Genomic DNA, 22594 nt, shown 5'->3' on the forward strand with positions numbered 1-22594 from the left:
AAGAGACCGATTCCATAGAATGAGATTTTTGTTTTAACGTTTACAGATACCAGAACTTATATTCACAGTATGTCTGCAGCTACTACCAGTGAAAATCACATTTGCTGAATTGGGCCTGCTTGACTAAAAACCACATGGATTTCTGGCTCAGGTAATGTGATTAATCTGGTTGTGATAATGCGGGGGACCTCCCTTTTATGGACACCCAGCCAGCCAGTTAGCTATAAAGTCCCTCTTGGTGGCTGCTTGCTTTACCTGTAAAGGGTTAAAAAGTCCCCCAAGTAAAGAAAAGGGAGTGGGTACCTGACCAAAAGAGCCAATAGGAAGGCTAAAACTTTTTAAAATGGGGAAAAAAGCTTTCCCTTTGTCACTTTGTTGTTCTCTCTGGGCTGAAGAGACGGGGGCAGCTGGAATGCTGCGTCAAGTTTAGACCAGGTATGAAAATTCATCCTCCATACCTAGCAGGATTCGTTGGGACAGGGAATGTTTAGATAGATGTGATTAGGTTTATTTCTTTTATTTTGGCTTGTGGGACTCCTCTGTGCTAACCCCAGATCATAGAATCATAGAATATCAGGATTGGAAGGGACCTCAGGAGGTCATCTAGTCCAACCCCCTGCTCAAAGCAGGACCGGTCCCCAACTAAATCATCCCAGATGCTTTTGTTTGCTTGTAACCTTTAAGCTGAAACCCCAAGAAAACTATTTGGGTGCTTGACTTTTAAAAATCTAGCAAAAGCCTAAGTTCCAGATGTATTTTCTTTCTTTTTGTTTTAATGAAATTTACCTTTTTTAAGAACCTGATTGGTTTTGTGTCTTAAAAGTTCTGTGCATATGTTTTTCAATTAGCTCGTGCAACAGCTGGGTTTCCCTTTTGTTTATTTTCTTTCTTGGCTTCCCTGAGGGAGGGGTGGAAAAGCCAAGGGACCTCAGGCAAAACTTCCCAAGTGAATTTTTCAAGGATTTGTAAGAGGCAGTTTTTCGCTTGGGTGGTGGCAGTGTTTACCAAGCCAAGGTCAGAGTGGGGAATCAGCCTTGACAGTGGTAAAAAGAAATGTTTCTAGTGTATGTTTAAATTTACCATATCATGCACATACTTGTATGTATGCATTTTATTTGTGAACTAGGCCTTAAAAACATTGAACATCTGTGAGAGGGAGACATCAGGCCAAGCTGGTATAAATTGGTGCATCTTTGCTGAAGTCAAAGGAACTGCACCCATCTACACTGACAGAGAATTCGGTCCAAAATCATAGTTTTCCTTGCATGTCATTGTAACTGCATCAAACTGTCATGCAGTTCTCTAGAATCATAGAATTGTAGGACTGGAAGGGACCTTGAGAGGTCATCTAGCCCAGTCCCCTGCACTCATGGCAGGACTAAGTATTATCTAGATCAGTGCTTCTCAAGCTATCTGATGTGCGGGACCGGCAATTTTTTTTTCCACTGTGCACACAGACTGGCAGCCGATGGCTTGTGGACTGGCAGCGGTCCGCGGACCACCACTTTGAGTAGCACTGATCTAGACCATCCCTGACAGGTGTTTGTTTAATCTGCTCTTAAAAATCTCCAATGATGGAGATTCCACAACCTCCCAAGGCAATTTATTCCAGTGCTTAGTCACCCTGACAGGAAGTTTTTCCTAATGTCCAACCTAAACCACCCTTGCTGCAATGTAAGCCCATTGCTTCTTGTCCTATCCTCAGAGGTTAAGAGAACAATTTTTCTCCCTCCTCTTTGTAACAACCTTTTATGTACTTGAAAACTGTTATTATGTTCCCTTTCAGTCTTCTCTTTTCCAGACTAAACAAACCCATTTTTTTCAATCTTCTCTCATAGGTCATGTTTTCTAGACCTTTAATCATTTTTGTTGCTCTTCTCTAGACTTTCTCCAGTTTCTCTACATCTTTCCTGAAATGTGGCACCCAGAACTGGACACAGTACTCCAGTTGAGGCCTAATCAGTGTGGAGTAGAGAGGAAGAATTACTTCTCATGTCTTGCTTACAACACTCCTGCTACTAAATCCCACAATGTTGTTTGCTTTTTTTTTTTTTTTTTTGCAAAAGTGTTACACTGTTGACTCTCATTTAGCTTGTGATCCACTATGCCCCCAGATCCCTTTCTGCAGTACTCCATCCGAGGCAGTCATTTCGCACAAATAAAAGCAAGAGAAAGTGTTATCTGAGTTAGAGAATCCTGATGATGCCTGATTCCTCTTCATGGGGAAATCTACAGGAAATACTGACCTAACAACCCAAATTCCTTGCTATTAAAGGTGAACTGCACCCCAGCATAGGGCTTGGCACAAGCTCTGTGCACCAGTTTTAAGTCCTATTTAAGCCCTTGTGGGTTTAAGGAAGAATTAGGAGATGCCACTGGTTTTGTCCTGGGTTTTCTTCACAAGGGTGAGTTTTGCTCTAATTGCCTTGACTATTGTGGAATTGCTTGTTATTAGTAATTTGCATATCTATATCCTTGTGTGGCTGATTCCCAAAGTGCTTTTGCAAATGGTGACTTATTAATCCTCATGACATCCTTGTGATGTAGAGAAGTATTAGTATTATTAGTTTCATTATCCAGACTGGTAAATTGAACAAAGCTTATGAGGCCTAAATTGCCAAAGGCATCCACAGACTTGGGTGCCTGACCTGATTTTTGAGTGGTGCTGAGTACCTACAGTTCTCATGGACTTCAGATGAAGTTGTGAAAATCGGGTGCTAGGGCCAGAATTTTCCTCCTTACTCTGGCCTTTTTTATGGGCCTGAATTTGGCAGGGACAGAGTTCCCCAATCATTGGAACTGAGCAACTCAGCCACAGGCTTAATGGGCAGGAGGGGCCATAGCAGATGCTACTATGGGGGTTCTAAATGGCACTGCTACCCATAAGTAGCTCAGCTTGGTCTGCCTGAACTTACATGGCTCCCCTGCTTAAAGCCACCATCGTCCCACTTGTCTGCAACTTCTGTGCTGTGCCTCTAAGGATAACTCTATGCTCGTCAGAGGCGTGATTGCAGCCGGTGTGGGCATACCCACATGAGCATTAATTTAGCTATCATGGCTAAAAATAATCGAGAAGATGTGGTGGCATGGATCCTGGTGTGGGCTTGTAATGGAGTACCTACCCAGGGTCCCAGGTGGGCTTGTCCAGCCAGCACTGAAGTCCACACCGCTGCATCTTCATGGCTATTCTTAGCATGCTAGCTAAATGTAAAGCTATTGTGAGTATGCCTACGCGAGCTCTGTTCACACCTCCGACTGCAGTGTAGACAGACCCTCCTAAGGCCAACGCTGAATGCTTTTGAAAATCCCACCCTAGTCGCCTGAAAGGGAGAAACTCAAAAATTGGGGCACCCAAAAGTAGTGGATACTTCTGATACTAAATGATTTAGTCTTAGACAACCAGTAGCAGAACTAGGAATACAACTCAGGAGTTCTATATCCCAGCCCTCTGCTTTAACCATTACATACACATTCCTCCTATTAATTGCAAAAGAGATGCTGGAGTTTTCAGCAAGACTTCTCCTGCATTTACATCTGCTTTAGATCCCTTCTTTCTGCCTTCCTAATAATTCTAAGAGACAGGATGACAGCATTGGTTAGGGGGGCAAAAAATCTATAAATAATACAGTATGTAAAGTGGCATTTACCCAGAGTCTTAAAACTCTCATACTCCGATTTGATTCTGTTATTTTTATAAACTTCATCTTTTTTGACACTGACAATAATTCGTATAAATATTAACTGATCCATTTAAATCAGCTGCATGTAAGAGTGAGATTGATTTGTAAGATTCTTTGGGGCCCTACCCTGCAGTCCTTACTTGGGCTAACCACCTGATGAAATCAGTGGGAATGTGCCTGAATAAGGACTGCAGGACTGAGCCCATTAATCCTTTCCAAACTTGCCACACTCTCATATATCCTAAGCACTGGATGGCAGATGCTGTATTTTTGATTTTCAGCAACACTGATATTTAAAACAGAAATAACATTACTTCTTTCTTTTGCAATATATAAAACAAGGTGCGTTAACCTGAACTGAAATTCTTCATCTACCGTACTCTTAAGGGTATTTTTTGGAGTGCAGGGTGATTTCTTATCGTGCCTCTGTATTGTCTTGCGTGCTGTTTCTATTTTCACATTGTGAGCACTTCTCCCTTATACTTGGCCATGTGCTCTATCTTGATTATCAAAACATGAGTAAGTAAAATATTTTAAAAATTGAAATTTGTCCAACGTTGTTTTTGCCCTAGTCTGTACAGAGAAGCTCTTTGGACAGTAAAAGAGGACGATTCCTTGTGTGCTTCTTACTTCTCAATTGTAATAAGATTGTATCTCTGTTATAGGTGGAATGGATATGACATCAGATAGTAAGTAACACTAAGGAGCTGCTCCTGCTTTCATTGAAATCCAATGGCAAAACTCCAGTAACAGATAAATGACAGCGGGGGATCTTCTGCAATCAACCCTGCAGAATAGTTCCTCTAAGTAACATTTGGACAAGCATACATGCTGTGAAGGTTGAATCTAACAACTGCAACATTTAGTGATTAGCGCATGCGGTGTTTGTATATGCCATAGCTATAGTGCACATACTGCAAAAGGTCAAATTCTGCTCTCCCTGACAGTGCTCCTTAAGGCCATGATCCTGCAAAGACTTGTTCACGGGCTTAACATTATGCACCAGTAGTTGTTCCATTGAAGTCACTTTTGTCAAGTGGTGACGTTGCACTTCGCAATATGAAGAATTCAATGTATCAGCTTCAACTCAAAGAAAATTCCTGTTCTAATAAAATATGGATGACTGTGACAAAAGTAGCTTTCCGAGGTTTCCAAGACTCTTGTCTTTACACATAATGTCTGAAAGGTGACAGAATGATAGCACTGGGAAATGGGTTAACTGTGTCCCTTCCCTGACTTTGGAGCCTACCTGTAAGGCTGAAAGTGTTGTTCAGTCTCTAGGGATGAAAAGCCCACCTCCCCATAGGATGCTAACTGTTTGTCGTGTAAACATCTACCCAGTTGAAACTGTACTAAGATGACAACTCATTTCATGGGCCATGCCCTAAAGTTATCAGCTGGCAAGGAATTGCTTTGAGTGGATGATTTATAGCATATTCACATTGTGATACCAAACGAGTGAGCTATCCGGTCCCTGAACTAACTAAGTACATGGCACTACAGATATCTGTTCTCAGCTATTAAGCCAGGGCCTGCTCCAGCTAAAGTCAATAGTGAAATTGTCATTGCATACAATGGAAACAGGATCTGACTCCAACTTGTTGGGAAATGTTGCCTTGCTTTACATATATTTTATTGTTATGTTGATTAGTCTGTGGAACTCATTGCCACAATATGTCACTGAGGACAGGATTCAAAAAAGGATAGAATGTTTATCTGGATGAGATAAATATCTGGTTATAATAAGAATTTTTAAAAAGGGTTTGCAAAGTATATAAATGCTCATGCTTTATCCTTTAAACGTGACTATTAAGAAGAAATTTTCCCTGGGGACAGGTTATTCCATAACTGCCTAGTGCAGAGTTTTTTTTTACATCTTTCCCTGAAGTAGCTAGTACTGGATTCCAATGGAGACAGAATACTGCGCTAGGTGGACAACTGGTCTCAATGAAACTGGAAATTCCTATGTTCCCATGTGAACAAATCTGAGATGATTTTGATTCTGGCTGAGATGAAGATCATCTTGTTGCTCAGTGATAGAGGAGAGGAAAGTGATCAGGAACCATCAGCATGGATTCACCAAGGGCAAGTCATGCCTGACTAATCTAATTGCCTTCTGTGACAAGATAACTGGCTCTGTGGATGAGGGGAAAGCAGTGGATGTGTTGTTCCTTGACGTTAGCAAAGCTTTTTACACTGTCTCCCTCAGTATTCTCGCCAGCAAGTTAAAGAAGTATGGGCTGAATGAATGGACGATAAGGTAGATAGAAAGCTGTCTAGATTGTTGGTTTCAATGGGTAGTGATCAATGGCTCCATGTCTAGTTGGCAGCCGGTATTAAGTGGAGTGCCCCAAGGGTCGGTCCTCGGGATGGTTTTGTTTAATATCTTCATTAATGATCTGGAAGATGGTGTGGATTGCACCCTCAGCAAGTTTGCAGATGACACTAAACTGGGAGGAGTGGTAGAAACACTGGAGGGTAGGGATAGGATACAGAGGGCCCTAGACAAATTAGAGGATTGGGCCAAAAGAAATCTGATGAGGTTCAACAAGGACAAGAGCAGAGTCCTGCACTTAGGACGGAAGAACCCCATGAACCGCTACAGACTAGGGACCGAATGGCTCGGCAGCAGTTCTGCAGAAAAGGACTGAGGGGTTACAGTGGACGAGAAGCTGGATATGAGTCAACAGTTTGCCGTTGTTGCCAAGAAGGCCAATGGCATTTTGGGATGTATAAGTAGGGGCATTGCCAGCAGATCGAGGGACGTAATCGTTCCCCTCTATTCGATATTGGTGAGGCCTCATCTGGAGTAGTGTGTCCAGTTTTGGGCCCCACACTACAAGAAGGATGTGGAAAAATTGGAAAACGTCTAGCGGAGGGCAACAAAAATGATTAGGGGACTGGAACACATGACTTATGAGGAGAGGCTGAGGGAACTGGGATTGTTTAGTCTGCAGAAGAGAAGAATGAGGGGGGATTTGATAGCTGCTTTCAACTACCTGAAAGGGGGTTCCAAAGAGGATGGATCTAGACTGTTCTCAGTGGTAGTAGATGACAGAACGAGGAGTAATGGTCTCAAGTTGCAGTGGGGGAGGTTTAGGTTGGATATTAGGAAACACTTTTTCACTAGGAGGGTGGTGAAACACTGGAATGAGTTACCTAGGGAGGTGGTGGAATCTCCGTCCTTAGAGGTTTTTAAGGTCAGGCTTGACAAAGCCCTGGCTGGGATGATTTAGTTGGGGATTGGTCCTGCTTTGAGCAGGCAGTTGGACTAGATGACCTCCTGAGGTCCCTTCCAATCCTGATATTCTGTGACTCTATGATACCTTGACCTCAGTGCTTCAGGAGCCAAATTAGTGGTCACCATTACCCAAAAGACCCACAGTCATGTGAATTCATTGTTTCATCTACTATTTATATTATTCTCACAGCAAAACGACTGACCAAGTATTATTATTTTATCAACTACAATTGGTTAATAACATAGTAAAAGCACCCTGACTGGGTAATAACCTAGACTGGTTAGTAATTAAATCACACAATGTTTTAATATCATGTGCTGCAAAGAGCCACAGGAGACACATTAAAGAGCCACTTGTGGCTCTCGAGCCTCAGTCTGAGTATCCTGACCTTGCTCTATGGGTGAGTGTCCACTAAACGGAGGCCAATTTTCAGGGAGTCATTTTTTCCTTGACATTTGGTAGCTTGCTTAAGTTGTTTTGAGTGTTTAGCGCAGAAGGCTGGCAATGGGCAAAAGGTGCATATTAAAGCACAAAAAAATCGGAGAGAAATAGAAGTTCTGTGGTTTCACACTGTCACTTGGTAACTTGGACAATGCAGTTCTGTACTTCATCAAACAACTTGGGAAACTGGACACGCTTGTAAATAATTCACTTCATTGTCTCTTTTTATGATGATGATTATTATTAGGAATTAGGAATTCTGGCAGAGTCTGGAATTGAACCCTGAGCTCCCAAGTCCCAGGCCACTGCCTTAAATACAAGATCTGCCTTTGTCAAAATAGGGCATAAATTCGTCATGAATGGTGCATAAGCCTTGCATAGATTTCACCCACGTAGCATACCTAGGCTATCCAGAACCACAGGATGAAATTTTATCAGGGTAAATTCAGCCCTTCCAACTTCCCAGGAAGTTTGTGTGTATCTGTATTTTAGGTGGAACCTAAAACACCGAAGTCTGATCAGCTCTGCATGAACATTAAAGATTCCATGGCAATTTTTGTAAAAGCAGAGCTTTGCCCTCTCGTCCTGGCCAAAATGTCTCCTCCCCAGAAGGTTTGATAGTGTATTGTTTGTAATGGCTTCTCTAGCTAAAAAGCTGCTGCAGTTAATGGTGGTGGATATAGAAATGTGTTGGGTTGTGGGATGAGAAACAATATAGAAATGCTGTTGGCTTTAAAATATTCTTTTCTTGCAATCCTACTGACATCTGCAGCTAAACTAAACTTATTTTGTTTCTTAATGGAGCAGACTTTCTAAATGCCCTTTTCTCAAGAAAAGTGAGTGCACTTTTGTGGAACTGATGTATTGCTGTTTAGACATAGCTAACACTTTAAGTAATCCATACTGATTTAAATTAACATAACTTCTTTTAATAAAACTACTTGCACCCTTGGGATTTTTAGGAAGTATAAACATCTAGGACTAATCACCCAATTGCCCAATGTTGCTTGCTTAAGCAAAACTCATATAAAAGTGCATTCATTTGGCACTGAAAAAACACCTGACACTAAAAGTCATTGGTTAGGGTATCAAAGAGCTGGTTAAGGCATGCTTGATTTGTCTGGAAAACATAAGTTAAAAGCAATTGTGCAGCACGTGGGCCAAATCCTGAAAAATGCAGAGAAGCAATGGGCAGGTCTGCTTTAAAAAATGATGGCACATTATGGCTAAGATGATGATGATGTGGTTATTATAGTACAGACTAGAGGCCGGAGTCAAGGTGTAGTCCCCATGGTGCTTGGCGCTGTACATACACAAAGCCAGACACAGTCCCCACCCCTAAACTAAACAGACAGAGTGGGAGGCAAAACAGGGGCATAGAGAGGTGAAATGACTTGCCCAAGGTCACTCAGACAAGTGGCAGAGCTGGGATTAGAACCCAGGGACAAAATCATGGCCTCATGGAAGTCAATGGGAGTTTTGCCATTCGCTTCAGTGGACCAGGATTTCAACTCAGGTCTCCTGACTCCATCCCCAGGGCCCTCTCTATTATACCACACTGCGTCCATGCCAGTGTCCATTTCCAGGTGTCAGCCCTTCTCAGGATTTGTCCCTGTATGTACTAGAAGTTCTCCTGAACATCTAACTCCTAATGTTGTGCCTGGAGCCTTTCTTTATCATTTATAACCGGACAAACCAGAACACTGGATCCAAATGCCAGAGAGTCTCAGATGCTGTGGTGAGGAGGGCTTTGTAAGAACTGGAATAAAATCGAATAGAATGGTGGAAATTCAGTTTCAAATTAAAATCCACAGTTGAACTTTCTGACTTGTGTAAATCTCTATAACACATCAAACAATACATGATGTGAACTTACCAGGGCTCTCTCTATTTGTATGGGAAATCAAAACATAAGAATGGCCCTACTGGGTCAGACCAAAGGTCCATCTAGCCCAGTATCCTATCTTCCAACAGTGGCCAGTGCCAGGTGCCCCAGAGGGAATGAACAGAACAGGTAATCATCAAGTGATCCATCCCCTGTTGCTCATTTCCAGCTTCTGGCAAACAGAGGCTAGGGACACCATTCCTGCCTATCCTGGATAATAGCCATTGATGGACCTGTCCTCCATGAATTTATCTAGTTCTTTTTTGAACCCTTGTTTGAAATGCAGCTTTATGTTTTCTTTGTTGCTAAGGTGTGACCCAAGAACTTCTGGATACCCTCTGGAGGGCACAGGGGAACACAAGGGTACAGGGACCAAAAGACTGTCATGTAAGGTCTCTACTGAAAGTAAATGTCACACTGGTCACCATAGAGACTAACATATTTATTTGAGCATAAGCTTTCATGAGCTACAGCTCACTTCATCCCATAACCACTGGAAAACATGTGGATGGATGTTGTGAACGGAGATGTTCATAAGGTCTGTGACTAGGGACTGGTCAACAGAAAGGCGAAAAACAGCTTTTCTTTCATGTAAGAAGTTTTTAAACTATCTGTCTGTATACATGTAAATGAAGTATTGCATCCATTTACAGACTTAGCCCGATGCTAATGAAGGATTTGGAAATCTTAATGGAGGAAATTTACAGGAAGAAGTAATACAGCACAGCAGAGCCCTGTTTTACAAGTAAGGACAATGCACTTTTAGGAGCATAACCATTTAACCTGTGAGGACAAGCCACCAGCAGGCTTGATCTTATGAGGAGAGGTCTCGGCCAATCTGGTTGAAAATGCTGGGGAAAGTACTTGGAGTAAGCCATCTTGTAAGAGAGAGGGGAATGCCTTGTTGGTTAAGTTTAGACTCTAGAACGTCTATTATGATTTTGTTTAATGTATAACCCTTTGTTCCCAGTAGTCTCACTCTATCACTTGAATCTCTGCCCTTTAATAAACGTAGGCTTGGTTTACACTATCAACTTATGTCACTAGAACTATGTCGCTCAGGGGTATGGAAAAGTCTCCCATCGGTGTAAGTAATGTCTTCACTGAGCACTACAGTGGTGCAGCTGTACCACTGCAGCACTTGGAAGTGTAGACAAGCCTTTAGTCTTGCTTTCACTCTCTCTCTCTCTGTCTATATAAAGTGCTGTGTGTTCAGAAGGGTGTGGATCCTGAGCTGAATCATGTAAGCTGGTGTGTGCTGTTCCTTTGAGAGTAGTGGCTCTGAGACTTCTGGGGCTTTTCAGGGGAACAGGGGTTGAGCACTCCGGAGGCACTGTCTGAGGTCTCAGGGGTCAGTGTGTGCCCATCGCTAACAGGTACAGAGAGAGCGTGAAGCCTGCAAGGCAGGGCTTGTGTTGCCTGAGGCTGGGGGTTTCAGGGAGCTGATCCACAGCAGGTACAGACAAGGCTTTCTCACGCTAAGGGGCAGGTGGTGGAGAGATGCCTTACAACATATCAAACAACGCATGATCTAGACTGATCACATTCTCTGTATTTGAATGAGGAATGTAGCTATATGTTGATGGAGCACGATTTTCTGTTTTCTTTCATGCTAAGGAAACTAGGAGCTATTACATCTGACAGAATTCTGTACCCATTTGTAAGTGAATGTTGAGTTGATGGCCCAGGAAATGAAGGAATGTAGATGTATCTGCCCAGTCATGCAGACTGAAATGCCTATTTAAGTCACGTATGTTTTTGGGACATTGAAGAATTCCGTTAGAGCAGATCTTGCTTTTGTTGCTTAAAGAACTAGCTTTCTCCTGACTGGCTGGTTTTGGTGGCTTTTTTTTTTTAAAGGTTCTCTTTCCATTACTCAAATGAAAGTCCAGAAAGATGTTTTAAATTGTTTTATGCTATCACAGAATCATGACTGTCTTGACCTAACCTTTCTCAGTGTAAATCAAACAGTCCTATGGTAAGATTTATCGCGGCCAGTGAATTATCAATGTAATTACATAAGAGGATGCCAGCAGAGTATGCCTGCGTTCTAAGAATGTGTGCAGCACATATGTAGCTGGCTCTCTGCAGTACGCTGAAATCAGAGATTTATTGCATTTAACAAAGACTCATTACAATGCAATTTTAACTTGCTGTTATTAAAGGGTCTTACATCATAAGCAATTACTGTAAAAAGCTTTGGACTTAGCTTTATTCATAATTTTTATAGCATGATTTATTAGAACCCCATTACGTCCCATAAATCTTATCTGAAGAAAATGAAAATCAGTTAGAGCCTGATCCCTTTTACCTTTACTCATGTTTGGTTGTAGTTTATTCAGTGTCCAGTCCCCCAGAAATCAATGGGACTTCTCATGGAGTAAGGTATTACTCAGTGTGAGTAATGGTGGAAGATTGGGCCCTTAATGAGCATAGAAGAGGAATATCAAAATTGCGCTAAAACTGTCAGCATTCAAATTTCACTGTGGGTTTATTTTATTTCATGCAATTCACTGATTCCCTCCAACTTTTTCATTCACATGCTGTACATAGGAGATACATGCTTCATATATTTATATAATGCAGTGTTCAGAAGAGAAAGCCAAGTCAGTCTTCTAATACTGTTGTTTCTCCCTTCACTCTAGATGCAGGATATAGAAACTGAGAAGCTAATTGCAGTACAGTTGCAGAGACTCAAAATGGCTGCTCTGTTGTTGTTTTATTCAAGAATGCACTGGAATTGCATAAAATCAAATCTGTACAAAATATGGCCCAATCCTGCATCCCTTATTTGTATGAGTAAGGAATATGCACTTGACTCAAGGATTGCTGGATTGGCTCCTGGTTAACAATCTTAACAGTCCCCATTTGCCCTTTCTCTTTACTAAATACAGCATTCAGATGTCATTTGATCAGAAATTGTTCAGACATAAAATTAAGTCTTGCAGTCTGAATAAAGACCTGATCTTATAGTCCTATGCGGGGAAAACTCCCATTGCCTTCATGAGTTTTGCCTGCATAAATACTATAGGTCTGAGTACAGTGTGTTTAAGGTTTTGTTAAGAGACTTTTTTTTTAATAATTTGAAAAATTTTGTTCAACTTCATTGTCAATAAATTACCAAGAGAGAGATTTATTTGTATATTATGCTGTAGTGCTTCAGAATCAATATATATAATGTATCTATTCAAGAAACATATTGTAAATGATCGGTTGTTCTGTTCTACACTCTCAGACAAATTAGCCTTTCTTTTTGAAGTTAATGGGAGTTTTGGCATTGATTACAGTAAGAATAGGATCGGGCCCTTTGTAGCTGATTTTATATAATTCTCAGTTTACATTAAAAAATGAGGCAATACATATACACTTTGTTGTTATTTGTTACTTAAATAGCACCATAAGTGTACACAGCTCAGTATCTAATATGTGTTTTCCAGTGAAGGCAAAACAATATTCTAGAATATTAGACTGTAGATGGAAAAATAATTTTACTATGTATGGACTAATTTGTAACCATCAGTGTTATGTATCATACTTTAAAGTGAACATAAACTATAAATATATTATAAATAAAAATTAACTAATCTCACCTCTCTTGCCTTCCCTTCCACACACAATGTGACACCATAAAACGTCAGTATTTTATTGCCTTTTTTCCAACCAACACCAAAATAGCAAAGGTCAGAGTACAGGCAAAGAATATTTTTTGGGGCATAAGAGGAAAGACTGAAAAAACTAGATGCCAAATCTGACCCAATTGAAGTCAGTAGCAGCCCTCCCATTGACTGCAGTTTAAGTTTTAGGAGCATTGCAGAATGGTCTGATCTTGGAGTCCTTTCACATGCTGAAATGCTGTCCACTTTAATGGGAGTTGTGTTTGTGCAAAGTGTATAGGGTCACAACCTCTAGGCTAAATCCAGTAAACCCCTTCATAACATGAACAGTCCCTAATCACATGAATAGCCCCATAGGATGAAACAGAAGCATAACAATAAATAATAAATTATAAATACTCAGAGTGTAGCAGAAGCAGGAGGGGGGTTAAAAATGGAAACAGGTGGAAGTTTTAAAGTAACTGTAATAAGACCGGAACTAGGCCAAGGGAAGAAAATGTCCTTGAATCAGAATTGTCAGGTTGTGCACTAGCTACCTGAGGTAGACATGCAACTGTACCATTGTTATCCTCATCTGTCCTCCCACTTAAGACATCTTGACTGAAATCAGATTGTAAGCTTTTTGGAGCAGGAACCATGTCTTCCTATGTGTAAATACAGTGCCCAGGAGAATGAAGCCCTGATTCCGATTCGGTGCTACCATAATATAAATGATTTACAAAAATAATAATTGAAGTCAGTGGAACAGCTCACATGAGTATATGTGTAAGTGTGGTGGCTTCCATCTTGACCAATGTACCAGGTTCTTCCAGAACTGAAGGTAGGAGCTGCTACAGCTTGAGCTAACGCTCTCTAGCTGGGGCTACAAAAGACTCCTGCTCTGTGGATTGGGCATGGACTGGGACACATAACACACACCACCAGTGGGTTACATAAGCATTTTCAGGAATGGATCCCTTGATGACAGAGAGAAAGGGTGAAAGGAGATATTAGAGGGGTATGAAATAATTAATTGTAAAAGGGTGATTAATGAAAACCTTTTGCACACCACGATTTAGTCTATGCCGTAATCCAAGAACAGGGGAACCTCTTGTAACGTTAAAAGGCAATACTTTTTACAAAGCTACAATGCAGTGTACTCTGTAATAAGACTGTACCATTTTCTACCAAAGTACAGGGCAGTGAAAGGTTCAGGAAGTTTAATTACAGGATTAGACATGTCCTTCCAGGGGAAAACCCACAGGGAGGGACAAGGCAGGAAAATAATTTTGTGAGGGTTCCCTTCATGCAGTTTCCTTTAAATTCTTCCAGGAGGTGTCGGGGACTTGGGTTTGCCATGTTCTGAAGGAGCCTCCATCCACAGCAGCTCTTGATAACCTCTTTTTAAAGGGTGGCCTTAGCATGAAATGTGCTCTACAGGAAAATTAATATAACTAGAGGCAGAAGTTGAAACTCTGTGAAACCCCTGTAGGTTGGTCTGAAGGATAATGCATGTCTCCCCACCACACTTTGCCCTTGTTTTCCTGGCTTGCCCCTCCCCATGCCCAGATGGATTTCTTCCAGGGAGGGGACAGTTTCCTGGAGGTGGCTAATTCTTCCCTGCTTCTAATTAGGAGAAAATCCACATAGAGGGTCCCTTGCAAGTGTGGATTCAAGGGGCCAACTTTTTAAAATAAAATTATACCAAGTACGTTATAAAGTTACAGGGACTGTCTGTCCTTCTTTCTAGGATTGCCAACTGTGACTGAGAAGAAATCTCCCTTCTTCCCTCCAGTAGAGCATTGCAAGAACTTGGAAAGGTGGTTTATTATGAGGGCTGTCATCTAACTGTCTTGTGTCTGGCTGGAAGCAGGATGTTGAGCTAGATGGATCAGTGTCTGTTCTAACTTGGCCTTTCCTAATTACAAGAAGAGAATGTAAAATGGTTGCAACACACACACCTAATATCAGTAGCCACATGATGATAATTCATTATGAGAACTTCATTAAACAAAAAGAAAAGGTCCAAGAGAATATCCTGAGTTTCCTTTGGGGGATTAGAATAGATTCCTCTGGGTCTTCAGATATTTGTGGAAACCAGAGTTAACAAGGGCTCCTAGCGCACCCAGATCCCATGGAGGAAGTATGGCTCCTTCTGGATCCATGGTGTCATGTGCTCCCCATCATCTGCTGCACCATCAACACTCCTGCAGGGAGGGTTCTCTTGGTGCAGGAGGAACTAAGTTTGAGAAGGTTGACAATCCTCTTGGGTTTGCGAAGGGAAAGTGAGGGCAACTCCATGAATGGTCTCACTCCCCCTTCCCACTTTGATCTACTCCTTCCTAACACAAGAAACCCATTCCTCAAGGACCACCCCTGGAGGTAAGCAGGGGCTTCCAGGGGGTCAAGAAGAAATGTGGGGAGCATGACGCAGGACCATCTCTCACCCTTACCATAAGTTTCCCATGCGCCTCTCCTCCAGCTCACAACAGCTGATTTCCTCGCTCACAGGGAATATTGTATAAGCCTAGGATTTAGAAGCCAAGCTGCTGAATGCTGCTTTCCACAGAACTCCATCATCGCTGCACCAGCTTTTAATTTAAACCCTTTATTTAAAAGCAACAATAATGTTTCTTTGGAAGCACTGTAAGAGCCCTCAGCATTGTTAATAAAGAGTTTAAAACATTTTAAAGCTAGCGTGAGCGCACGCACACAAACTCTACTGAAAGCTTCAGATGCCCTGACATTGGCTAAGTTAACAACTGTCAGTTTAAAAAAAACCAGCTTATTAGGGAAGTAGGAAACTGAATGCTGCAGTGCTTGTGTAGGCAAAACTCCCAGCGAAGTCAAAGGGGAGTTTGCCTGAATAAGGGCTTCATGTTCAGACACTATACAAGGAAACAACAACTAAAAGGAAAGCGGCAGGGTGCTACGAAATTGTGTTTAACAATTCATATATCAAGTTATCTTACAGATAATTATGAGAGGTCCATGCTAGTTGTTACAATCTTGCCATCAGAATGCCCAGTAGATCTGAATAGCTTCTGTTTCACATAGTGCCCAGTCCTCAGCTGATGTAAACTCATGTAGTTCCATTGACTTCAGTGCAGCTGTGCTGATTTACACCAGCTAGGAATCAGCCCCTCTAAAGTTGCTATGTAGATTTTTTTGTTGTTGTTGTTTATACTTACTAGTTTTAGGGCTAATTTACAAGGGATTTGGGTGTATAAAGATGCGGATAGACCCCGACTGGAATTTACAAAGGTGCCTAAGTGAGTTAGGTGCCTAACTTCCAATAGATTTCATCTAACCTGCTTAAGAGCTTTTGTAAATCCCACTAGATGTCTCTGCCTTTTAAGTACCTAAATACCTTGTAAATCTGGCCTGTAGATTCTGTTTTTCCAGTGATGATCATTACCCTATTTTCCCTCAATCCTATAGTGAGCTACTTCCCCCCACCCCCTTAGGCTTAAAAAGAAATGCCAGTTTTCAATCCATAGGGTAATCTATTACTGACTAGGCACTTATGTTTTAGCAACACAGACGTTTTTGGGGTGTGGAGGGAGGGAATGAAGACGTGCATAGTAGCCAGCCTTGCCAGATGTAACATCATTTCCCTCCTTTCTCCAAATACACATCCAATCTGAGAACAGAAACAATAACATGTGACTTAGGTGATCAATCACACATTTCAAATATTGAATCCAAATACTGAATATTCAAACTCATGCTTATTCTAACAAGTCCTAAACCGTCCCTCTACTGAAATATGGCCCTGATTATGCATGAGAAGAAATAATAAAAAAATTTGCAAAAATGACTAGATTTGTGTGTTTTGATTTTTTTTCATGGATAATTCCTGGAGGAAATAGTCAAAGCTGATAGATAATAATTGTATCAGATCTTGTCCAAAGAACTGTTGTTCTATTTATATATGTCACTACATGTGATCTATAGGGGGGTTTAATATATACTGAACATTTCAGTTTGTAAACTGTATTCTTTTTACTTGAGGGTATTACAAGGTATAGCTATAACAAGGATTTTAATGAAAATTCATAAGTTTATACTACCATGTTAAACATGTAATTTTGGTGAAGTATGAAAACAAAGCATTTATAAATCTAATGATCATCTTCACCAACAGTAACAAATACTATAAGCTCTAATTGGCTTATTTAAATAATTTAGTTTCTTAACATAACAATTAATTTAAACATTGGTGTATGACTAAAATATAGGGAGTAACTGGAAAAAATAGGACAGTTGGTTAAGATTCAGATGGAACTGTATTCATGTGTTTGTTGCCTGATTATATTACTGTACTTAGCATACTGTCCCTATATTAAAGAGGCTATTGATTATTTCACTGCTAATTAGCTGTAGTGAGTTTGAGGTATTTTGCAAGGTCTGTCATTAAATTATCACAGTATAGATCAACCTCTCTTTAGCTCCTTTACATGCACAACCATTGCATTTTGCTTTTATTAGCAAATGTTAAGTGTCTTTTAATGTCTTCTTAATGGACAAGGTGTGTGTTGGTGATGATAGCCTTCATGTAAGTTGTTAAAATGCTTATGTTGTATGTGATTGGAGATAATTAAATGGTTCTGTTATTTAAAAGATTAAGTGTACAATGTACACCTTAACTTTGTGTAGTGACTAGAATTCATAATGCTCCAGTCTTATCCACAGCAATACCTTAAGGAAAGGACAGCTTTGAAGCCAAGTAGAGGTTGAAACAAATGAGGTGTGCACACAGAGAAATGGGTATATAATTAGGAACAAATTGTGTAATATCTTCAGGATAACATGAATTCCCTTATAAAAGAACTATCACCATGAGCCAATGTAAAGAGAAAGTCCTATCCCACGGGAATTCAAGGTTGTGCAAAGTCTTTTAATATTGATCATAAACTTCAGAAATCAGATCAGTATTTACATGACAAAACATGAGATGATTTTACAAACTCTTCTTCATTTTGCATGGCAAACATTGGTAGTTTGGCCTTACGGCCATGCCACAAAATACGGGGCAGGTGCTCCATTTCTTACTGGGATGCACTTTAGCAGCAGATGCGTGACCACCAAAGAAAGCTGTTTCTAAAATCAATGTGTGTTAACACTTCAGTTCATTACAGGCAGCTGACGAAGCCTTTTGACAGATACCCTCTAGCCTTCCCTCCCCATTTCCACGGTCCCTTGGCACATATCAGGAATTTGAAAGCTGCAGCTCAACAGAACTGTCCTTTTATGTTGTGGTAAATATTTCATTGATCCTCGTACTATTTAAAGAAGCTCCTTTTAAATTTTAACTTCTTTCTTTAGCAGGAAATCTCAGAAGAGTATGTGAACAAAAATCATAAAGAATATGCATAGAAGGCACTGCTCTAATCTGCCCCATTCATTTAGTGTGCAGACGTGGCATCTCAGCGGTAGAGATCTTTGCTGAGACTTCACCATCTGTTCACATATTGATCTACTTTATCCCTCCATCCCTTTTCATCCACTTATTCCTGCTACAGCCATTTATTTTTTCCTCTAGTTTTATCTCATTCCTTAAATCCACACCCGAAACACCTCCCACACCAGTAAACCAGCCATGCCCATTTAGGGCTGGCAAGAGTTCTCTTAACTGTGCATTTGTAAGATAGGGACCACATCAAGTTGAGCCATCTTCCCATGCACCTATCCATCATCCATTTCTCTCGCTTAGCCAGAAAGATACCTGAGGGGTTGATCCTGATGCCACTGAAATCAGTGAGTGGTTTACCACTGACTTCAATAGGGACAGAATCAGGCCCTAGATTAGCATATGCATGAGTGATTATCCTTATACATCACTGCTCCAGAGGCACCTGTTTGGAGGAGTCAGCTGACTGATTCCGAACATCTCACATCTAGCTATGGTGTGGCTCACACCAGCATTCATTGGCATTAAAACTGCATGCAGGAGGGAGGAGGAACTGTCCTTCAGTATCCAGGTAAGAAACCCATCAAACACATCTCTTCTCCATGCACCTTGTTCTAATGAACACCTCTCCCTCTCCACATGGAAAGGAAACAGCGGTTAGGTGGATAAGGGAGACTGAAGGACGTTTATCAAAGAGGCATGATGGGAAATATTTAACACTGCATGTATAAGGAAATGGTACGTGAGAGCTACCTTACAAACAGGAAACTCCCCAAACCTTTCTCCTACATTCGCTGCCTGCTTTAATGCTTTTCATGGAGGGGAAACCGTGTCTAGGTCAGCAAGGAGGACTGAAGGGGGAGCCTCTTTTGATTGGTAGGATATAATTGTGACCATTTGCATGCATGGTGGTGGGGAGGGAACTCATCCTCAATCCTTTGTGTACTGCCTGCTCTAATGAATCTCTCTCCTGTCTCCATGAAAGTGAGAAAGGGCATGGGTCCATGCACGTGCTCTAGAGTGTAGGTCTCCATGTGCCCACGCATGTATGAATGCTCTACACGGCATGCGCCCATGCACAGGTGCCTGCTCTGGAGTGCGCATCTCCAGGCACCCATGCATGTGTCTTCTCTAAGCCACCTGTGCCCATGCCTGCGTGTCTGCTCTAGAGTGAATGCAGTGCAACAGTGCAGAGGGTAATGAAGCTAGCAAGGAGTGTGGCGGGGGACTGTCCTAGGCAGGATGTAAGCATGGTGATTAGGGTGCCAATTATATAACTTACCCTTGCATATCTGGAGAAACAGTGCCCAGATACAGGGCTGCCACCTTCTCCAGAAGTTGCCAGACCTGCCGCCTGAGGCCCAGGCACGTGTGCCTGCTCTAGACCGCATGTGGCCAGGCACGTGTGTCTGCTCTAGACCGCATGTGGCCAGGCACGTGTGTCTGCTCTAGACCGCATGTGGCCAGGCACGTGTGTGTCTGCTCTAGACCGCATGTGGCCAGGCACGTGTGTCTGCTCTAGACCGCATGTGGCCAGGCACGTGTGTGTCTGCTCTAGACCGCATGTGGCCAGGCACGTGTGCCTGCTCTAGACCGCATGTGGCCAGGCACGTGTGTCTGCTCTAGACCGCATGTGGCCAGGCACGTGTGTCTGCTCTAGACCGCATGTGGCCAGGCACGTGTGCCTGCTCTAGACCGCATGTGGCCAGGCACGTGTGTCTGCTCTAGACTGCAGATGTACCTGCTCTAGAGGCCAGGTCTCGATGTGACCATGCATGTGTGTCTGCTCCAGACTGAGGGTAGTTCAGCAGTGCTGAGGAGAACGAAGCTAGCAAGGAGGACTGAAGTGAGGGGACTGTCCTGGGAAAGATGTAAGCATGGTGATTAGGGTGCCGATTATATAGCTTACCCTTGCATATCTGGAGGAATAGGGGTCCTCAAAAAGTGCCCAGATTCGGGGCTGCCACCTTCTCCAAAAGCCCCCGGACCTGCCATCTGGTGAGTCGCTGAGTGCCAGGCGTTTCGTCATCTCCAGCTCTTCCTCGCCATCCCCGGAGTCTCCCGTGCCATCCGCATCTCCGTCGTCAGCACTGCTATCCAGCGGTGCCCCGCCAAAACTGTCAAGCGCTTCCTCGGCGTCCCGGTGCTGGCGGTAGGTCATCCAGCAGCAGGGCTCCACATCGGTCTCGTCAATGCCCCAGAAGGCCAGCTCCTCCTCGTACAGAGGCCCACACACATCCGCTGGGCAGTGCAGCTTGCCTGTGCGGTAGTAGTTCAGGATGTGGGCAAAGACGCCCGGGTGCCGGTCGAAGAAGAACTCGTCTGTGCGTGGGTCATAGTCAAAATGGCTGTGGGCATCGGGCTCAGCGATCCAGGCCAGCCGAGTGCCAGGCAGGGTGCGCAGGGTGCTGCGGTAAGTCTGGTGCCTAGTCCCTCCCACGTTGATCACGATGCGATCGCTCTCGTCGCCCTGGCCCATCTCGTCTCTTATTAGGCATGTCGCAGACTCATGCAAGGAAGCACGGCACACAGCAAGCGCATAAGGGGGCGGCTTCTTGACAGCAATCGATACCTAAAGTGGTAATTTATCCAGCTGGTCAGGAATCACCTAGGCAAAGGGCACCCAACTGGTGTCAGTCCCTCGTGCCCTGTTCTTCCAAATGCTGCAACCCCAAGGGCACCACTGAAAGTTAATGCCGGCAGTCCTGAGGTTCCTTTTATTTGCAGTTAAAAGCTCTTGTACTGTTTTATTTTAAGCCAGGGTTTGGAGGGGAGAGGACACCCACTCCCCAAGAACAGCAGTCGCAGAGGTCTGCCAGGTACCTAGGTATGGGGCAGGGGGAGGTTCTTTCCTTAGTTAGATGTGGCCAAAAAAGAATCCAGTGGTGCACATCTGTTCAAGGAACCTCTTAGTTGGGAAGGGGGCGGGGGCTGATGATGGTGGCAGCTGGGTGCAAAAACAAACGGAGGGTGGGTGCGGGGGGAGAGGGTATAAGGGGATCGCAGACAGACAGACACACAATGGGGGATGCAGGGGGCGGATACTAGCGCCCAGCCGCAGACCAGATCTATTGATGAAGGGTTGGGTGGTTGTTTTTTTTAAAAACCCCTCTCTCTCTCTCGCTCGTGCTGTACTTTAAGTCCTTGAGAGACCGACAGAAGCAGAGGTAGCTGCCGTTGGGGAGCTCCACACGCAGCGATCCTGATTTTAAAAACCCCCTCCCCTCCCCCCCACCCCAATTCTTTGGGGGCGAAGGTAAAGCCACCGAAATGTAGAAGCAGCAGAAGGGGAACAAAACAAAACAAAATCTCCAGCTTCAGATCTTGAATCGAGACAAAAGCGACGGCTCCGGCGGGGGATTTCCCCCTCTCGGCTCGCTCCTTGTTGATTCACATCACATTCTGCAGCAGTCCGACCGGCAGCGCCAGGCGCCCTGGTACCTGCGAGCCGGCTTTGCCCGTCCTTGCCCCGCTGCTGAAGGAGGGATCACAAAGCGCTGCTCCCCAGGGGCTGCCCGGGCTTGGTGCTGAATGGACAGCGCTGCGCGCCCGGCTCCCGCTCCCCGCCTGAGCCTGGGGGGCGGGGGTGGCTCCTATGCAGAGGGTGGGGGGGCTGCAAAGGTGCGGGGGGGCATAGCAGTGGTGGTGGTGGAGACCCTCTATTCCTCCATCCCCCGCGGCTCAGGCAGCAGCAGCAGGAGATCCAGCCGGGCTCCCTCACGCGGCTGCCGCGGGAGGCTTGTGCTGGCGATGCGGAGAGCAGCCCCCAGCCCCGCGCCCGCCCGCCGGCCCCTGAGCTCGCAGGTGGTGCTGGAGGCGGGGCGCCAGCAGGGAACGAGCGGCTCAGGCCAGCCAGCCCGGTCTCCGGACACTTCAAGACGGCGCAGGCGCACTGATCTCGGAATAGAGCAATTCTCCCTGGGTCCTAATGCAGAAGGGGAAACTCTCTCTCACGCACACACACACACGCGATCACCTGAAATGCACACCCGTTGAAATGGCAATCTCCTCCTCCTCCTCACTGGGCTGGCTTCCCGGTGTGTGTGCGCGGGTCGGGATGCGTGTGCGTGCTCTGGACAGAAAAGCAGCTGTGCAAGACCCGCTGCTGCACGGCCCCTGTGTCTATACTCCCCCGTGCTCCGCGGCTCTCCGCAAAGGTCCAATACGATCCTGCAGGGGAAACATCTCACGTTATTCAGCTGTTTCTAGTTCTCTCCCCCGACCCCCTCCCGCCTCCTTCCCTGTCTCTGGGAACCTGAAATTAACAACTTCGGTGGCTGCTGCAGTGGCGGACTGTCTGACATGTTTATTCCCCAAGAACCTGGTCCCAGGGAAATCGT

At 43.8% G+C, this 22594-nt stretch overlaps 1 protein-coding gene across 6 annotated transcripts in view; it reads right to left on the reverse strand.

Moving 5' to 3' along the window:
- KCNC1 (potassium voltage-gated channel subfamily C member 1) overlaps positions 1-22042 on the reverse strand; it is a 156415-nt gene extending 134373 nt beyond the window's left edge. For 5 of the 6 annotated variants that reach the window (XM_077820053.1, XM_077820052.1, XM_077820055.1 and 2 more), the window contains exon 1: positions 20164-20733. In XM_077820053.1, the coding sequence (XP_077676179.1) occupies positions 20164-20733 (570 nt within the window). Of the gene's footprint in view, positions 1-20163; positions 20761-21986; positions 21999-22030 lie in introns of those variants that run through there. The other variant, XM_077820057.1, reaches the window with a different exon arrangement.
- Positions 22043-22594: the final 552 nt, after the last annotated feature.

The sequence above is a fragment of the Eretmochelys imbricata genome, chromosome 6, assembly GCF_965152235.1.
Source record: "Eretmochelys imbricata isolate rEreImb1 chromosome 6, rEreImb1.hap1, whole genome shotgun sequence".
Lineage (NCBI taxonomy): Eukaryota > Metazoa > Chordata > Testudines > Cheloniidae > Eretmochelys > Eretmochelys imbricata.